Raw genomic sequence first — 21,056 nt, forward strand, 5'->3', positions numbered from 1 at the left:
TTATTATTATTATTTAATTAAAAATACAAAATATGTAATGTATATTTTTATAAAACATATAAAATAATGAATTAATTACAGATTTCCACCAATGACCAACCAAGATAACTAGTTGTATTGATTCGTCAATTATTCATGTTGTTTTCCAAATAACCCCCAGCATGATCTAGCTGAACATTAAAATGTATTGTCAGGTTGAGGGCATGTAGAATAAAATGTCTTGATTAACTATTTTTAAGTTTGACTGACAACATCATCACTATTAATCAGTAAGCTGACATTATTTCATTAGCAGTAAGCTGACATAATTTTCATTCTATTGCATTGATAGTTCACCTCCAAATAATATCTGCATGTTTACTACTGTCAATATTAATTAGTAACTTGTCAGGAAACCTCATACTTGACTACAGTGTATAATAATAAGAAAGGCCAGAAAGAATTTGCAAACATATTTTTATTTCTGCACATAACTCTGTTTAACACATAAAAGAAAAAGAGAAAGAAAAAAAATTTTTTTTATATATATATAAATATATATATATATTTTTTTTTTTTACTTTTATTTAAGGCTTGCAATGAATATCGAACCACGGTCACATGTTTGGTAAGTCTCTAATATAATATAACTACTATAAGACAGAAAATTTCACTTTTCAAGCTGTATTGTACATAAAATACATTTTTTGAATATTATTCAATAATATTACTGAAACTAATGGAAACTGAATAAATATATTTATATACATTTACGTAGGTAAATAAATAGACTTAATAATGAGCAAAAAAGTCTATGTAAATAATTTCTATGAGGGAATAATTATAAGTAACCTATTTCATCTCTCAAAACGACATGGCATACACTGCAAATGATGGTTAATATAATCCATTTCAATATGATTTAACATTTTATTAACACTTTTCTATTGTCACTATCACCAGCGATCTAACAGTTGCAGATGGCTGGAGAACTACAAATATGTAACGGAACTAGACCTCAAATCCCATCATGCACGTCACACACACCAGTTCCAGTTCTCGCCCAGATTGCACACATACTGTAAAGCTTGATATGAATCATAAACTGATTACATGGACTATATATTCACCACTCACACACACACATGGCTGAGTCTTGTTGTATAATCACCTGTAACATTACCAAGCAATATTCCTGTCTAATCTTGCCACGCCTTTTGATCCTTGTCTTATTTAATTGTTTATGCTGTTTGCCGCCTGCACCGACCTCTTTGCCTGTGACCACAACTAAACTTTTGGATTACCTCAATGATACGGTTTATACCTGTTGGCCATTGCCTACCTGACAACTCTTAATAAACTACACATGGATCCTCAACTCTGTTGTCACCCAGCTCACTGTTGCATATATTAAGTTATGTTGGATATATTGGATTTATTGTGTCACAAAGCTTTGTGCAATGCATTCGGAGAACAGAATTGTAGAGGTGTCAGCATTACCTGAAGCACAGCGTAATTGCTCAGTACTGAGCAGCGCAGTGTAGATATGGACACATCACTATGAATCAGCTGACAGCCATCAAGACTCCAACTCCCATGATGCCCCAATGCCTGCGAGTTCCAGTGGGCGGCGACAGGGTCATGTCCGGGTGACGTGTGTCGTAGTGAAACAATAATGGGATCTGACTGATTCCACATGCTACATCCATCTGAAAGTGAGGGAAAAAATGTGCATGAAAGTTAAGAATTTTAGACGAGTGGATGTTGTTATACTTCATTGTATATTTTATAAGTCCAAGGATGTGTTATGCCCTCTATTAAAATGCATGTACACTATTAGTACACAAGTACTCATTGTTAAAAAATTCATGAAAGTTTTCAATTCCTTGAATGTTTGAGCTGAAGGTAACTCACCAAGGCCAGCGTAGATAACAGGTGTGCTGATGCCTCGTCTGCGGGCAAGGTCCGAATGTCCGGTAAAATTGCTGGTAAATGGGAAGAATCTTCCATTGCGAAATGCAACAAACTGAAGTTTACAGTCAGGAGGAGCGTTCGGCGGGAAAAGAGTTGCAGGGAGAGAAACTGTAGCAAGAGCCACTGCATTCTAGACAGAAATAAAACACAAAAAAGGACAACATGAGGGCCTGCCTAACATGTCTATTAAAGCAAAAAGCCACTTGAGGCAACGTGTTTCAGATACTTTACCATGATTATATGACTTCTATTTTATAAAGCCTTTTAACTGTGGGCAATATGATAGATAATGATAATTATGACAAGAATTCCAAGTAGAGCATTTGTTTTTCTCATTGACATGACAACATATCTTGTGAAAAAATAATGATTTTAGCATGCTTTTAAAAACAATATAGTGTGATGTTAATAGAAAACCGCAAATAGAATAATAGCAAGCAAATGTATTGTAATCTACATTGCAATAAATCCAATTGCAGTAGATGAACTTAAGGTTTTTTCCCATCTACTTTACTGTAATTTCTATGATTACTGTAATCTTCTGTTCTTGGTTGAAGTATGCTGCTGAATGTTCTGACAAGGGTTTGTGTTAAAGCTAAATTATGCTGCAATTTCAACTGAAGCTTGTATGTCTTGTTTTAAAGTATTTTTCTAATTCTAAATTTGTAATGATGATAGTAGTAATTTAGTACAGTTGAATTAAAGCAAAAAGCTTAATTCAAAAGTACAGTGCCTATAAAAACCCTGGTAGCAAAGAATTCTGCCCAGAATTGGCATAAATCTGGCACATCAGGCTTTCATCTAGCACTGGCATATAGCATGTGGTCCAAACATGGCCCTGGTGTGGCAGAGATGGCACTGTCTTTAAGGCGGCACACAATACTTTGGCCAGATGTAAAATGTAGCATTTGGTCCAGATGTTATTAATTTATATGTGGGCCATGTGATGTGGCCTATTTTGACTTTCATTTAAAGTAACTCTTTAATATTTTCAAATAAAGAAAAAAATTCTACCAATCAGGTCACTTAAAAAAAGCACACCTAAAGCACAATGATTCATATGTTTATCAATTTCATTGCAGTCGTAATCCACCAACATATATGGCCCAGTTCAGGCTCAGTTATAGTTTATTAACTTGGCTGAGACTTGGCCCAGATATGGTCCATGTTTGGCCCTTGTCTAGAAGCCAGGCTTGGTCCAGTCATGTACAGTAATTCACTGTGGCATGTGGGCCAAGCAAAAGCTGATTGTGTGGGTCAAAGCTGGGCCAGAGATATTTTGCTATGTGGGAAATCATCAAACCCCTTTGAAATGATTACTTTATTTGAATGTTTTCCTATACCTGTGCCTTTCTACAACTTTATCTAGGAGGTCTTTGAAAGAAGGTATAGATTTTCACATTGTATGATGACTTTCTATACATTACATATTATAATACTTTAGTATGTTAGTCAAGTGTAATTTACAGTATTACCAAATATGATTAAATCAATCAATTAATATAGCTTTTAATATTGATTTGATCAGCATTATTACAAAAAATGCACATTTTAAAAGTTTCTTTCTTTATCGTTTTACCAGACTTGAGTATGGAAAAATCAATGCCCAAGGTATGGACCCTTTTCACAAGCCTGTTATGACGCGTTTAATGGTTATCAGCATCTATAATCCTTGAAAGGTTTTAATATTTAATTTAATTTTATGAACATTTTATGTATTTATTGTATGTAGTATATTATCTTTGCTTTAAATTACAAATACACGTATCATTTCTAATGCAGCGTCTATGGGGCAGGACAGTACATTTGAAAAATGTGTTAAATTAACAAATGCTTGCTTTTTAATGACTTAAATTTCCAGGGTTTGTGTTTTAGCTCCTGAAATTTAACTCTTTATTTAAGCTGCTTATATTTAAACAAAAAAAAATACTTCACACATATTTTTATACTTTCACCTTCCAGAATTCACTTCAAAAATATTCAGTTCTGTTTAAAGAAACGAGTTATGACATTCAAAAGGCAATTTTCAGCTCTTTTTATTTAAATTCAAAAACTTGCTTCCATAAATTCAGCGGTTCAAATTCGAGATTACATCCAGGAACTTTAATACTACAGGTTTTTCAATTCAAAACTCTCTAATATTATTGGGTTTAATAGTTTCTTTAACCACACATGTGCATAAAGTAAGATTATGTGCACTTCTCTTTAATAAGGGTATACGTCTGACAGCATCAAGAATGCAAACTTACACACAAACCATGACAAACCTTGAGATGGAAAGCATTCAGTGAGGTGTTGTGGGTTCCTGTGGTGCAGCGAAATCTTAGTTGCTGCTCAAGTGAAAGATCGGCCCCATCATGCACCTGGCTCCCAGCTGCCCCCTCTCGTCTCTGATAAACCGTGCAGCTAATGCCAGTGAAATGAGCAGGACGAATTAGGTGAGCCTCCATCACAATGTTACGAGAATTCTAAAAAAAAGAAAAAACATGTCCTGATTTGGCGCTCAAAATAAATTAATATTGTCTTTGTTACTGTTTGATATTTTAGTTTAACTATTGTATACTGTTGCAAATTGACAGTACAATGATGGAAAATCAGCAACAATCAAGAATGCATGATTATAAATTATTATAATACAAGTCGTTTCCTCAAAAGAGCCACTAACTAAGTAAATTTGGCAAGAGTGCATTGTTTAAGCAGTTGCCCAAAATATGTGTCAAAATAAGATTTGTCACCAAATATCATTCAATTTGCTGAAACACAGAGAATGTTGTGACCAAATTAAGACTCAAAATCACTCTGAAGTAGATGAAAACATCCTCAACACCACATAAGGGTTAAACCATTGTATTTTGTAGTTTGTTTCTGGATTGTTTAATAAATAAAACATTTTACAAAACAACATTGAGTTGGAATAATAAAAAAAAAAACTCTTCAGTGACACTTTATTTTGATAGTCCATTAGAGGATTAGTAGACTTTCTGCTTAATTTCTGTTGATACTGCTCCTTCAACAGACATTTAACTGACTATAAGAAACTGCAAGTACATGTCAGCTTACACTAACCCTAACTCTAACCCTAATCCTACTTGTAATCTAATGAGAGTTAGTTGGCATGTAGATGCAATGTAAATTCAACAAACCGACCATCAAAATAAAGTGTGACCAAATCTTCTGTATCAATGAAAAAGCCTTCACTGACACTTTGATGAGTTTAATGCACTCTTGCTGGTTAAAAGCCTTAACTGATGTAACATGGCATAATTAAAAACATACTCTGGAAAGGTCCTGGGCGTGAGAGTGCAACTGAGGCCAAGCAAGAGTCTCCAGAGTATAGACGATTGAACTGCAGGCTCTTTCCTCTCTCTGTGCCCGAGCCAGGATCTGATCATCTACCTGCATCAGGTTACTCCCCATTTCAACCAGCACCTCGGACAGCTGGGATGAAGGAGCAGAATGTGTATATTAGGACACACATATACAGTGCAATATATCCACTAAACTCCCTAACTCTACTAACCTCACGCAGTTCTGTAACATAATCCATGAATTTGTGCATCATCTGAGCCACATACAGAACATCCACTGTGTCAGTGAAACCAGCAGCCTCAAGTGTGTATGACCGCACTTGGTGAGCCAGAGTCACGGCATTGGAGGCATTGACAGGCATCTGAGTGAGAAAGACAAAATGAACCAAAATTTGAGTATTACACTGTACAAAAAAGCATCTGTTAATTAACATTTTTGTATTTTGTGATACACAACACTCTAAAAATGCCAAGTTATTTCAATCCAGCTCTGGGTGTAATAGGGACTAAGCCAACTGCTGTTTTATTTTTCTAATTAAATTATTAGGGCCTAATTTAACCCAGTGTTTGAGTTAGTCAAAATTTTGCCCAATTTTGGTTTCAACAACCCAGCATTTCTTAGAATAAAGTGTTGTTCATTCATTTACAGTTGTGAATTGCATTATGAGACCTTGATCTCTGCTCTCCCACTAAACACAATTGTGTTCAAATTACGTCTTTTAGACATTTCTTTTGGACAATTACACGTTGAAATGATGTCCCCTAAGAGTGCAGAATATACGTTTTTTATGAGGTCTTTTTTGGACACAGACTTAGATAAAAATCAACTAAAACATCACATCTCTCAAAATCTTAGCAGGGGATCAATAAACAACTCAACAGCATCAGCAGCTTTACGTATAAATAATTAGCTTGATTGTCAGGTGTCTACCCAAGTTCTCAGTCACAATTATTGAGAGATCAAATGTTTTAGTTAATCTGTGAGCTTTAAGGTCTCCTCAGATGATTCCAAGGAACAGCAGCAGAAAACTGAAAAGAGTAGCGACCAAATGAAAGTGCGAACTTTAGCTATGCAAAGGTTAATAAAACTGCTAGAAAGCAGATCTCGATGAGTTTCCAATGCAGCATTTAGTCAAATTAACAGTATTACCAATTCTAGAGTATGGAGATTTAATTTACAGATCAGCTTCAAAAACTCTCCTTTACAAACTCAATATTATTTACCATGCAGCAATTCGTTTTGGTACTAGTGCGCCATTTAATACTCATCACTGTCAACTATATTCTTTATTGAATTGGCCTTCTCTTCAATCACGTCAACAAATTCATTGGTTTCTGTTCATTTCTGTTCGTTTACAAAACTGTTTTTGGGAAAACTACACTAAATTTCTAAGATCACCTGCAGCAGAAACAATATCATTAACATAAATGTTAAAAAATGTAGGCCCCAATATGCTACTTTGTGGGACGCCTTTCTGAAGCGGCAGGAGATCTGACTTTGTCAAATGAAAGGTGCATTTCAAATCATTACATACTATATTTCAAAGATAAGAATTAGAATTTTTTAAATTTTTCCCCTTTTTTAAATATTTCCCAAATTATGTTTAACAGAGCAAGGACATTTTCATATTATGTCTGATAATATTTTTTCTTCTGGAGAAAGTCTCATTTGTTTAATTTCGCCAAGAATAAAAGCAGTTTTAAATTATTTATAAAACATTTTAAGTTCAAAATTATTATCCCCTTTAAGCTATATATCTTTCGATGGTCTACAGAAAAAAACATCATACTACAATAAATTGCCTAATTACCTGCCTTTAAATGTCCCTTTAAGCTGTATAAAAGTGTCTTGAAAAATATCTAGTAATATATAGTGGGGGAGGGTGTGGGAGGGAGGGGGCTTTATAATTAAAGGGGGCTAATAACTCTGACTTCAACTGGCGCACCAAGTACCGCCGTCGCCGCGGTATGAATGGCGGCAAAAGGAACACATTGAAGTAGTAACATCTGTATAATAAAGTGAGTCAAAAAAGGAACCTAACTATCAGCAGTTATGTGTCAATCAATGACAAATCTTATTTTCATAATAAGTTTTCGAAAGAAAGCTAAAGTGCATTACCTTCTAACCAGTGGGAGCTTGCAGCTTTTAAAAATATGTTAATAAACCAGAACTTTGCACTAACCAGTATGAATGTATGTAGTATGCGTGTGATGTCATTGGTATAAAGGCACTGAGAGTAGTCTGCCTCCTCCCAGCGTCCAGACCGGTCACAGTTACGTGAAGCCTTCTTCTGCTCCACACCACCCCCTAGAGTTAGGGAAGGATAGCGTAGCTGCAGACAGTGCTGGTAGGAGGTGATGCCAGCTAGAGTTCTAGGCCACCTGAAGATCAAACAGAAGACAGTTCATGCATTTGTTGAGAATTCTTATTTGGATACAGATAAAGCATTAGGACACCTCCCCTACCTGAACTCCCCTCGATTGTTGTTCACTTTCTGCTCCGGACAGAAGGAGGCACTGTTCTCTAGCACCACTATCTCCACACTGCAAGAGGTGTTCCCACGGCCTGTAGACACCACACACTCCCACTCACCGCTTGCCTCAACATGGACGTTTGACAGGATCAGTTCACTAAAAATAAACAGAACCATGTTATTATTTAAGTGTACTGTTGCTCAGCATGAACAGTATGGTCGAAAACCAGCTGCGCATATTTTAAGCAATTAATTTACAGCATTTGATATATAATTATGCCATACTGTGATTCTGTTGTGATTTGTTAAGCTGCTTAAAAGTGAGAAAAAACTACTACTTTAACTACTTTTAAAATAAAAGTTGTTGATATGTAGTTTCAGTATTGTTAATAGTCAAGAATGTCTAAAGCAGAGGTGGCTAAATGTTTTTGTATGAAGTGCCAAAAACCAAACATCATTGAGAGCGGTGGGCCGAAGATAAATATACTAAACTATTTTACATTTAATCTGCCAAGTGTAATTTCCTTATTTATTTAAAAAATAAATAGAAAGCATCACTTTGAATCAAGTTTTATAATGCAGTATAACTTTTTAAATTTTAACTTATTGGAACAAAAACATGAACAACTACATTTATTTAACACACTGGAGTTGAATACTGAATACACTAGTCAATCAGAATCTGCCTTTGCCTTGATTTGCTCGCCAAGTCTCTCCATTGTGCTCTACTTTACTTCGGGTGACAGTATATAGCTTTCAAACTAAGTTACAGCATTTAAATTAAAAAATTTGATTTTAGGTAGCTGTTTTGTGTAGTTTAACAATAAAATAAATAAAAAGTTTACATTAAATTTAAATTACCTTGGGTTAACTTTGGCCCGCGGGCCCTAGTGTGGGCATCTCTGGTCTAAAGGCAATAATAAAGTAAAATGTAGGTTTTTAATCCAATGTTATTTTTCCAACAATTTCTATTGTTGTCAATAATGGTTTATCCCCTATTGAACAATAAATCAATTTCATTTTATTCCCTAAATCTTTTTTCTTTATGTCTTGTCACTAGTACATTAACACTAACTGTATAAATATTGAACAGAAAAATAATACAGTTTATTTTTTATTTAAAAAAATTTAATAAAATAAGTTTCTGTGCTTGTTCAACAAGTAAGACCCAATGCCATATCACCCAGTACAATCAGATCTAACCAATAAGTCACTCGGCTTGAAGAATATATAAGCAGGTCACTCCATATAAGCAAGCTCCACCCAGCTGGATCTACTGTACATCCTCCTGATTCAAGCTACAGATGGTGATTTTTTATTTGATTTATATTATAATTTTTTGTCAAATAAATACTTTCCAAAATACTTCTGATGTTGAAAAGTTTGAAAAAGGGACTTTTATCAACATTTTTAAAAAATAGTTTAAGGTGATACATTGCCTTGGTTGGTGCCTTAAATTACGGTACAATACCTGGATTATTACTCCACACAGAAAACAACAACTGACACAGTTGGGGCTCGAATCAGTGACCTTCTTGCTGTGAGGTGAAAAAGCTAACCACTGAGCCACAGTGCCACCCTATTAATTAATTAATTAATTAATTAACAGATATGTTTTACACTGTATATATTAAATTCAACCCTAGGACTATTTTACAATAGCACTTTAATTATTTATTTATTAAGTAGCAAAAACAATTTTCCAATATAATATGCTATTTTGTGTGGAGTTTGCCTTGATGGCATTGGTTTGCTTCGTAAAACATATGCTGGATAAGTTGGTGTTTCATTCTGCTGTGGCACCCCTTAATAAATAAAATGATAAATTGTTGGGTTGCAGCAGGAAGGGCCTCTGCTGTGCTACTCGATTAGTTGGTGGTTCATTCAGCGTTGGTGACTCCTGATGATTAAAAGAGACTAAGCTGAAAAGAAAATGAATTAATGTATATTACCAAACTGTTTCAATTCAATACAGTATGTGTTACCTTGTGATGAAGGTACAGTCATGTTGTACACTCTCCTCCAGATGAATTCCCTTGGTAGGGTCACTGGTAACAGGCTGACCGTTTTGTCGCCAGTGAAGGGCAGTAATTTTGTCAACCAAAGAGGCAGTGCAATGGAAAGGCAGCCTGTCTCCCTTAAAAACAACCTGCCGCTGTGAGGGTAATAACGACAATGTGTGCAGTTCCAGTGGACCCTCTGAAAAGCAAAATTAATTGAATTATAAACATGAGAATCACAGAAAAAAAAAAATTACAGTCATGGCTTGTCTGCAGTTCCGACCTGTCTCCAATAAAGAATCTGTAGTGCATTTTGAAGTATGATTTTCAGTTTCTCACATTCGTCAGCAGTTCAGCCTCAAATTGACACAGGTAATAAAAAAAATCTACTTTAGCCATGTTCATCAAAATGTCCACTTTTGATTATATAAGACTTGTTTTCAATAGCGATTTTAAAACTTTTAATATAGGAGGTTCTTGGCTATCCATCGGCTTTTATAAATCAGAAAATGAGTGTACATAGTTTTACGTTAGGAAATGCAGTCTTAATCTTACAAACAGTCGGCAAGTACTGGAGAACGGATGTACACGCTCATGTCAAAGTAAAGCTCAACTCGCTTTGTTTTGCCTTCATTCATTTTTGTTTTCAGTAGTGACATAAAACACAAGTTTTTAAACACAGGATTTTTTGCAAAACATTTTTAAACATGATAGTTTAACTAATTTCAAATAACTACTTTCTTGACTTACCCAATAGGTGCATTATATTTTACTTGTTATTTTGCAAGAAATAGTTGTATTCAGATTAAAGTGTAATCTAAAGATTTAACTAGGTTATGTTAACTAGGAAAGTAAGAATAATTGGTCAAGTTATTGTAAAACAGTTTGTTGACAATCAAAACATATAAATATCTCATAAGGAGGCTAATAATACTGACCTTAATTTTTTATTTTAATTAAAAACTGATTTTATTTAAAACTATAAGTAAGACTTATGACTCCAGAATAATTATTTTTGTTTTAAAGAAAATGCAGAAAATTTCTTTGTTAGAGAGCACCTGGGAAAAATTTTGAATTAACAGGAGGGCAAAAAAAAATGACTTCAACTGTACTGTTAAAGTTTAACTTGAATGTTAAAAATGTGTTATCATAATATAAAGTTACTTGTAAAATAAATTAGGATGGAAGATTAATTTGAGTTGAAGTTATTTAATTAGTTTATGAAGATTGCAGTGTTATGCATGAAAAAAGACTTTGAATAATTAAGTAGTTTGTGATGTATGTTAAAGTGTTAAAGTGGCCGCCACTGCCCATACTGTTGCCCATCTTAAGACTTAAGAATGAGACACAATTAAACCTGAAACACTTTATCACTTGGTTTCTTCAGTCTGTAAACGTCTTATAAGTGTTGTGAAAAGAAATTGCAACATTACAAAGTGGTAAATCTTTTACTCTTCCAACTTTTTAAAAAATGTGTTGCAATAGCCAAATTTGGAATATGTGTTTATTTTGAAAAACAAAACAAACAAAAAAAAAACCAAGAAAAAAAAATTTCTTGTCGGCTTAGTCCCTTTATTAATCTGGGGTCGCCACAGCGGAATTAACCGCCAACATATCCAGCTCATTTTTAAGCAGCAGATCCCCTTCCAGCCGCAACCCATCTCTGGGAAACATCCACACACACTCATACACTACGGACAATTTAGCCTACACAGTTCACCTGTACCGCATGTCTGTGGACTGTGGGGGAAACCGGAGCACCCAGAGGAAACCCACGCAAACGCAGGGAGAACATGCAAACTCCACACAGAAACGCCAACTGAGCCAAGGTTCAAACCAGCGACCCAGCGACCTTCTTGCTGTGAGGCGACAGCACTACCTACTGCGCCACTGCGTCGCCTTGTATTGAAACATTATAGCAATATAAATATGTATTTTTTTTATTTCTTCATCCTCTTGTAGACTTAAATTCAACTTGATACAGTTTATACAGAAATACATTAATCTGATAACGAGAGGCAGTAAACTAAGTTAAATTTAAGACATTTTTTTTACTAACAAAGCGAGAAAGACATTTGTCAAATGTCAAAAAATCACTATATATATATATATATATATATATATATATATATATATATATATATATATATATATATATATATATATATAGTGATTTTTTGACATTTGACAAATTTCTTTCTCGCTTTGTTAGTCGAAGATTTCATTAAAAGTTATATGCAAATGTAATATTGTTTTACAATGTTTGATCATATAAGTGCAGCCTTTTGTGGTTATAATCCTAAACCTTTGAGCAGTAATGTTTTGAAAAAACTTTTTATCAAGAATGTAAATGTCCATGTAATGCTCAGTCAAGTGAATGCGATACTCCTGGTGGATTCACACATGTTTTCTTGATTTTCTGATTCTGGCCCTTTTCTTCATTGTAGACATTACATGCAATGAGTTTAAACTTTCAGTACTTCATGGATGAGAATTAATATCGTTTTATCTACTTTATTACTTTGTGTGTTCATCTTCAATCCTTGCATACTGCACTGTTAGAAATGAGAAATTCAATCTTATGCTCTGTCATAAACAAGTAGTAGGAAGCATAATAAAGTTCTTTGGGTGTTCTATTGTCATCTGATTCAAAATCAGCTTTGCTTGTGAAACAGCCTGGGTGAATCAGTCTCTTGTGGAGGGTTGAGGATATGTATTCATTACTCGAGAGCCACAGAGGGATCTTTCCTAGTCGGTCACAGCTATTCACTTCTGGCCAACATAAATATGTTTAAGAGCAGCAAAGGAAGAGATGGCGAAATGAGCTGACATTAAAACAGTAACAGGAGCCTCGGTTTGAGGCCCAAGAAATGGAAAAATGTAGCGTATGTCGAAAGCACACATGAGGTTTAATAGAAAGTCAAAGAGAAACTTAATCAGACCCTAGTAGCAAAAGTCCAAGGAATTGTGAATTTTAAACCAATATATTTGATCTTAGCTGGCTAAGAGACACGAATTGAGCAATGCAGCAGATCAGTCAAACTACAAAGAATAATCAAAGACTAAGGAGGAGCAGTTTACGATAAATTATGAAAAAAAAAGCATTTTTCTTTTCATTTCTTTTTCGGGAAAAACAAAGAAGATCAAAAGATCTATACCATATTCATAATCATTAGAGCTTGAGTAAAAAAGTCTGGTTAAAAACAAACAAATTTAACATTACAAACATTATTATTATTATTATTATTCATTCATTCATTTTCTTTTCGGCTTAGTCCCTTTATTAATCTGGGGTAACCACAGCAGAATGAACCGCCTGCTTATCCAGCATGTTTTACGCAGCGGATGCCCTTCCAACAGCGACACATCTCGGGGAAACATCCATACACACTCATTCACACTTATACACTTCGGACAATTTAGCCTACCCAATTCACCTGTACCGCATTTCTTCGGACTGTGGAGAAAACCAAAGCACCCGAAGGAAACCCACACGAACGTAATTATTATTATTATTATTATTATTATTATTATTATTAATAATAATAATAATAATAATAACAATAATAATGATAAAGTCAACAAATTAATACAATTATTATTATCATTAAAAAATAATAGTTTTAAATATAATAAATAAAATTTTAAATATGATTTAAGTGTTATTTAAATAACAATAATAATAATAATAATAATAATAATAATAATTATTATTATTATTTTTATTATTATTATTATTATTATTATTATTTAAGAGGCACAATACACTCAACACTGTTATACATATACACCCGATACCATGTACGCAGGGCATATAGCATGAAGCTAATTTGCAGTCCTCGTCCCTGGTTGGGCTTTGCATAAAAAAAAATAATAATAATGATAATTAAAATAAAAATTTTACAAATAAAAACATTGTAAAAACACTATATAAATAAACATGAATTGAATTGAAAAACAATACAACAACCATGTACAATATATATAGAGCCACAAACATAAAATATGAGTCAATCTGCATACTAAAGAAAAATGTAAACCTGATCAACCTGAATGAATGAATACTTAATGTTCACATTGCTGTAAAGATTTCTACCATTCTTTCAAAAAAATAAAAAATAAATAAATAAAAAACTGTGAGTTCTGTTTGTTACTTCAAATCAACAAGCATGGCATTCCATACATGATAATAATAATAATAATGATAATATATTTTGAAATAAATTTAGATAAAATAAATATAATATAGATAAATATAGATGTAGATAATATATAAATATAGATAAAAATAAATATTTTAAAAATAGGATATTGTGGTTGTAACACTGATATTGATTTAACTCACCACAGCTGAGGTCACTCTCTCTTAGAAGACGTAGGGGTTTGTTTTGAAGCCGTCTGGGATACGCACATAAAGTTTCATCCCCCAGTCGAGCAGAACCACTGCGGAAAAAACTTGGGACCCAGCGAAGACCGCAGTCACACGACAGGAACTCAGAATGGAAGTTCCTAATAAGAACAACATTGGATGTGAGAATAAAATAAAGCATGCTGCTCATTTATTTGTGTAATAAAAAGTCATTTATTATCTCCTAATTCTCAAAATAAATGAATAAATAACTTTCTTTGATATGTTGTAACATTACAAACTAATCTTTAAATATGTTTTTTATTTTATTATTTTTAAATACAAAGCATTTCACATTTTCATAAGAATATCCTATTGCAATATAACCCATTGCACTTATGTGACTGTTCAGTTTTTCATCAACATGAAAGATTAATATGTATATGCATTTTAAACTTGACATTGGAAGTTTTTTTGCAGATTTGATGTGTACAGTGGTCCCTCGCCATAACACGGTGCCTTTGTGGTCTTGCAGTTTCATGGATTTTTTTGTTTGCAATTTGACAGGCTTTTTTTTACAAGCATTGTGTTCTGCACCCTGATTTATGCATTGTGTTTTGCGTCGTGATTGGATGTAGACCAATGTCAATCAAACTCCTCCGTGTCGTGTCTCCTGTACAGTACAGAAACGTTCAGCTTGACAATCATACATAAATCTTTGATTGCTAGCAGTGTGACACTGAAATGCTGTACTGTATGTTTGCATACATCACACTTTCTGACACTGCCTCAGATTTATGGAGAAAATAAAAATAAAAATGAAGTGAGTCAATTTTTGCAACTCTAGGCTAGTGGTTTACATGTGAACACATTTTTTTGTTAAAACTTCATCTAATCTAGTTAATTTTGCAGGTCCTGTTTAATAACATATAATCATGTGTACTATGAGAGCATTTACTTGAACTTACACTAGCTTGAGAGAGTGCAACTCCATAAACACATTTGGGTCCAGAGAGGAAAAGATGTTTCCAGAGATGTTTCTGTAATATAAGAACACAAATTAAACATTCAATAGTATAATACAATATTGTCATATAAATGTCAAGCACTTCAGCAATTGTGGTCTTCACTTACAATTTAGTGAGGTTGGTAAGTCCCTGGAACATTTCTGGAGTCAAGCACCCAATTCGGTTACTGGAGAGGTCACTGCGCAGATTACAGCAAATACGATACAGTGTTATAGTGTGTTCCAGCTCAAGCTATAAAGGGTTAGGGGTTATGGATCTGTGCTTTATAAAACTTAAAACACTTTATTATTCAGTAGTCATTACAGAATGATCAGTGATTTACTCTTTGAAACTGTACATGTTCAAACTAAAAGCTACTTAATATTTGTTTGAAAATGTATCATGAAATTTACCAAAATTGAAAGCAAAGACATGTTATGCAAATTGAACTTTAAAAAAAAAGTTTCACATTTTTTAAAAAATTTAAAAAATTAAAACGTTATTTCATCAATGGTAATGATAATAGTCATTTTTATTACAGTTTTTTCTTAGTCGCTTTGGTACATTTGCCAGATCAGAATTAAAATTTGCAAAACAATAAGCACATTCCTCTAAACAACACGTACAAATAGCATAACACCATGGTTAACTAGTCTCTTGCCTAAAATCCTTAGTTCATCTCTCAAAACTAACTTTCTGTGTCAATGAACATGTCAGTGGCATCAGAATGACAAGTCCTTGTGTCATTGTGTGTGGATAAGACAATCTGCATTTACACTCCATGGTTCAAGTGACTCAATTCAGATTTTTTTCTCCCATGTGGCACAGATCAGATATGGCTCATGTACGTGTAAGCAGGAACAAATCACATGGATTCCGATTTAATCAAATCACATTCAGGCCTTGTTTATATGTGGAAATTTGTGAGTCAATGCGAGTCACGCGTCATTAAATTCAATGCAAATTATGTAAACTCTGATGCTTTAATTTCAGAACAGACTTCAGCAGAGTCCCAAACCTTAAATCTCATACACAAGGACTAAAAAAAGCTTTTATATTGTCCCGTAGCACAAGTATTTAAGCATGTTAACGAGAGAGAGAGAGAGCAATATCCATAAACAATCTAAACTAATATAAAACTATTCCACACATCACGTGCATAAATCGCGCCATGAAAATTACATTAAAACGCCTGGTTTAAAAAGGCCTACTTTAAAAGAAGATGGCAAAATGAAAACTTTTCTGTCATAAACTATAGTAAAACAACTTGTAAAAAAAGAATTAAAAAAATGAAGCCCCTCGAACAGAATAAATACAGGAATGGAGAAAAGAGCGCTCTTTATTATCAGCTGTCAGTCAGTGCCCGCTCTTTTTTTCCTGTTCATTGAGCCTTTTGACTTGTGCTGTGTAAATGCAAACAATCGCATACTAGTCACTTTGAAAGATGATGTAAGCAGGTCATTAAAAAAATCGAATACAGTCACAAAATCAGAATTGACCATCAGGATCTGCAGTGTAAATGCAGCCTTAGTCATGTTGTCAATATCACTATGTTCTGAAGAGGGGCTCTGATGTAAACTATAGCATTTTTTTCTCTTTGTACAGTAAGTTGTTGACAGATCATGTCATTGTGAAACAGAAAGGAAAATACATTGCTGCATAGCACAAAGAAAATCTAAACAAAAGTAAAAATGTGAACATAGGACAATCTGTTTTAGATGCACCTTCATTAGAAAAAAGTTAAGATTCACCTGGGAAAAATTTACCAATTCTAAACAGATTTAGAAAAAAAAGTCTTATGGAAATGTTTAGAAAAAATGCTTTATGACAAAATATTAAGACAACTTCAGCCATTTTGCATGTGAAGACTTTAGCCATGAATAAACAATTAAATGTTATGGGGGTGAGACTTTTCAACTTACCAAAATAGTCAATTTTAATCAACATGACATAAGAAACTGATAATGTAGGAAACATCAATTGCACATAATCATTTGTATGAATTTACAAAAGCATTTGCAACTTGTTCAAAGGACTGAGAAACTGCTTTTCTGATGTGCAGAAGTGACACAATAATGTGGGGATTGAACAGGTAGCGTTGAGAATTTCAATTCTGATCTGAGAAATGGACTGTGACAGAAAAACTGTAATTGAGCACCTGTACTAATAATTGTGTACCACTTCGCTTCTTAAATTTGGCATGAACTCTAAATTTACTATTCTTATTTTAATATATACAGTGGTCCTTCACTATATCTTGCAGTTTCACGTTTTTACAGTGCATTGTGCTCTGCGTCCTGATTAGCACATTGTGTTCTGCGTGCTGATTGGCTGTAGACCAATGTCAATCAGTCTCCTCCATGCCATGTCTCCTTTATAGTGCAGAATGCATTCAGCTTGCCAAATATACTTAAATCTTTGATCGCTAGCAGTGTAACTTTGAATTGCTGTATGTTTGCAAGCTTTCTTCACAACAAACCCCATAATGTCGACTGAACATTCGGCACCATCAAAGGCAACCATGGTAGCACAGAGGAAGAAGCTAACAATCGCACAAAAACTTGGACTTCTGGACATGCTAAAGAAAGGTAGAAGTTACGCGAGTATTTGAACAAGAGAGAAAAGTGTAAACATGTTAATGCACATTTAACCTTCCTGTCGTGTTCGGGTCAAATCTGACCAATTTACAACTTAAATCACTCATAAATTATGTTTTACATCTGATTGCCTCAAGGCCTTAAAGTATCCTCCACACTGTGAATCTAAACATATAAAAGTGACGATCACCTCTTTAATTGAATTTTGAGTGTTTAATCAACTTTGTTACACCTGTGGTGTTCCCGGTCAAAAGTGACCACCATAGGAAATGAATGGGTATATTCATTCATCCGATAGAAAACATCCTCACACACGCTACCCCAACTCACTCACTCACTCACTCACTCACTCACTCACTCACTCACTCACTCACTCACTCACTCACTCACTCACTCACTCACTCACTCACTTACTCATTTCAGACTGAACAATGTCTTACAGGTACACATCTCTTGTACACATCGATTATGTGCTGATCCTCCAGCCTGATCTCACAAGGAAACATAACTATTTTACAATTTGTCAGTTTAGTGGCTAATTCATATAAGTTCTGTCATACAACATTGCACAATTTGTAAAAGGAAGCGTGGCACACAACTCCACCCTTTTTTGTTGAAGTTGTTCAATCCTCCAACGTGAATCAACGTTCTGATAAAACAGCGTTTTATCTTCACACAGACTGTTTCACTGGTGTCTGTTGTATGAATCCATATGTGTGTCTTTCTTTATTTCTTTTTCGTTATTTCTTTCTTTATTCTTTTTGTTTCATTTATTTATTTTTCTCTCTAGGAAGAAGCACAGAGATGGACTTTTTCTTTCTTTCTTTCTTTCTTTCTTTCTTTCTTTCTTTCTTTCTTTCTTTCTTTCTTTCTTTCTTTCTTTCTTTCTTTCTAATCTCCGTTCAGCCAATATCTGAATCTAGCAGGAGCTCTTTTAGCTTAGCAACAATTATTTTATTATATTATACTGTTATTATCTCACTCAAAAATGACCAAAGTACATGTAACTAGTGCTAGTTCTGTGTCCATGCTCACCGTATATACTCTCTATCACTATTCCCTATCACTAGTCACTACTCCCTATATTAGTACATTTGAAGGACAGAAAATTCGATCACTCAGAACACAAGGAAGGATAGCATTTTGTTTGTGCTTTACTGGTTGATAAATCATTCAGATAGATTACAATTTCAATTTATTTGGTCAGACCCTGTGAAAGTGAATTAAGCGAGCTGTCTATTAGTAATGAGCAATGTTTTTTTGATTTCTGTCATCTGATGTTCATTTATGTAATATATTTTTACAGCGCCTATTTTTATTAGTTTATTAGTTATTTTATGTCTAATTCTGTAAATTTATGTTAAACACTACTTTGAGACATTCTTCACAGCCAAAGAATGTTCAATAAAAATTTGGTGGAGGAAAATGATTTTTGTGTTAATATAAGAGCAGTTAAAGCAGACCAGTCAATTTTGACCAGGAACACTAAAGTAGGGGCAGGATGTGAACATGACAGGTGGGTTAAGAAAATAGTTTAGAGAGGGGTTTTACAGCCTTAAAACATCTATAATAACTGTAAAAAATAAAACAGACTACTTGGTGGATTTCACCTATTGTGGGCTATTTTTAAAACATAACTCCTGCATTAAATGAGGGGCCACTGTACATAGTTGCTTGCTATAAATGCCCCACTGCACATTTTTGTTTCATTAATTTGCCCACACAATCTTTAATCAAATACCACAATCTTCCCTCTCTCTTGAAACAACTTTTTTTCATTTCTGGTCACATTGAATGCCTTTAGGGCGTGGCAATTAGTGCATGTCTTGTTTCTGCTTGTCTTCGCTTGAGGCACTGTTTTGTTATCCGATTCTGTCGATCAAATTTGCCACCTCGTTCTTGTAATCATTGGGCATCTGAAAACATTTTGCAGCAGATGATGCCAATGATGATTCTGGTGGATTGTAATTTATGATGGAATTGTTTAATGTTAGATTGTTCTAAGGATTTAGCCAATGCATGTTCAATGAGAGTCAGTAGAAGTTTCTTTAATGCAAAAGCAATATCAATTTATTGAATACAATAGAATAATTTGATATCCACCACAGCTGAGTGCAAACTTGCATTAAAATCTTCCTCCATTTTGTTAGCAAGCCCAACTTTTTTCTAATTTGTGAAACTGTTTAAATTGGATGTACATCACAATATGGTAAAAATTGCATTCTTAACTTTCGTTTCATTCCAACTTCAAGGATTATGTGACACTGAAGCCTGTAGTGTGATTTGTGACTAAATTAATAGCTGAAATAGGATTAAAGAAAAAACACTTTTGTAAAATTGTAATAATAGTTTACAATGACATTGAATAAAAAGACTTATTAAAACATTCTCAATTATTCTTAATTCTTATTCATTCTTAAACAGCCTGGTAAGTGAACATTATTAGAATTACTGTAAAACAGCATAAAACATACAGAGAACAATGTAACTTGAGAACATAATCACTCACAGGTGTGGAGAAAGATCATGATATTAAGATGCAACTTACAGTTTTCGAAGTGCTGTGAGACCCAGAAAGGCTCCGGGCATAATGGTGCTGATCAAGTTATTCCTGAGATCCCTGAGAAAAAGACAAACAGAGTTGTTGTTTTTTAGCAAATGAAATAAGATGTATTATCAATTAATCAACCTTTGTTTATATAGCATCTTACTAAAACTAAGGTTGACCAAACAGCTTTACACCAGTAAAAAAACAAATTACACAACAAAACTAGAAAGCAAACAATGTAAAAACAATATAAGAAGTGTCAAAAAAATCATAAAAACAAAGAATGCATTAAACATCATTTTGAACATAAGATCTTAAGCTCATAACAGGTATATAGCAACAGATTTCCATTAGGTTTAGCAGATTTATTCCTGCAATTGGCCTATTTTCCTGTATGTGAGCAATATGTTATTTTATTACTAATTCTGCATGTACTTTGAAAGAAAAGGTTTGTAAAATGTTACGCGTTAGTAGTGCATATGCTGACCTGACATCCAAAAACAGCCAGTTCATATCAGCATAAAATAACAGAAACTAAATATCAAACAATGTTCATATGCCAATGACCACAAGACCCTTGCCCTGCTTTCAACATAGTTTCATTTGTCCAGCCTCTGTTTGTGAAAGGAAGAAAATTCCTGCATTTTTAAAACCATATCTCAAGACACCTGGTCCCGGAGCTCAAAACCGAGGCAGATCCCTCAAGCAGAGAAAATAGACAAACTCAGGAGGAAGAGAAAGTTGAGATGCTCTCATTAAACCATGGACATTTATAATGTAACTTTTCACACAGCAAAGTTACACATTCACAAGTCAAATTT

The 21,056-nt window shown here is 33.9% G+C and overlaps 1 protein-coding gene across 1 annotated transcript in view; it reads right to left on the bottom strand.

The window, feature by feature from the left end:
- Positions 1-21,056, bottom strand: part of adgra2 (adhesion G protein-coupled receptor A2) — a 129,274-nt gene that overhangs the window by 18,214 nt on the left and 90,004 nt on the right. The window contains 12 exon segments of the mRNA NM_001318071.1: positions 1,480-1,688; positions 1,894-2,083; positions 4,221-4,421; positions 5,230-5,391; positions 5,474-5,623; positions 7,445-7,643; positions 7,728-7,892; positions 9,721-9,934; positions 14,081-14,244; positions 15,052-15,123; positions 15,218-15,289; positions 20,236-20,307. Coding sequence (NP_001305000.1) covers positions 1,480-1,688; positions 1,894-2,083; positions 4,221-4,421; positions 5,230-5,391; positions 5,474-5,623; positions 7,445-7,643; positions 7,728-7,892; positions 9,721-9,934; positions 14,081-14,244; positions 15,052-15,123; positions 15,218-15,289; positions 20,236-20,307 — 1,870 coding nt within the window.

This window comes from Danio rerio, chromosome 8, assembly GCF_052040795.2.
Source record: "Danio rerio strain M-AB ecotype USA chromosome 8, GRCz13ab, whole genome shotgun sequence".
Classification (NCBI taxonomy): Eukaryota; Metazoa; Chordata; class Actinopteri; order Cypriniformes; family Danionidae; genus Danio; species Danio rerio.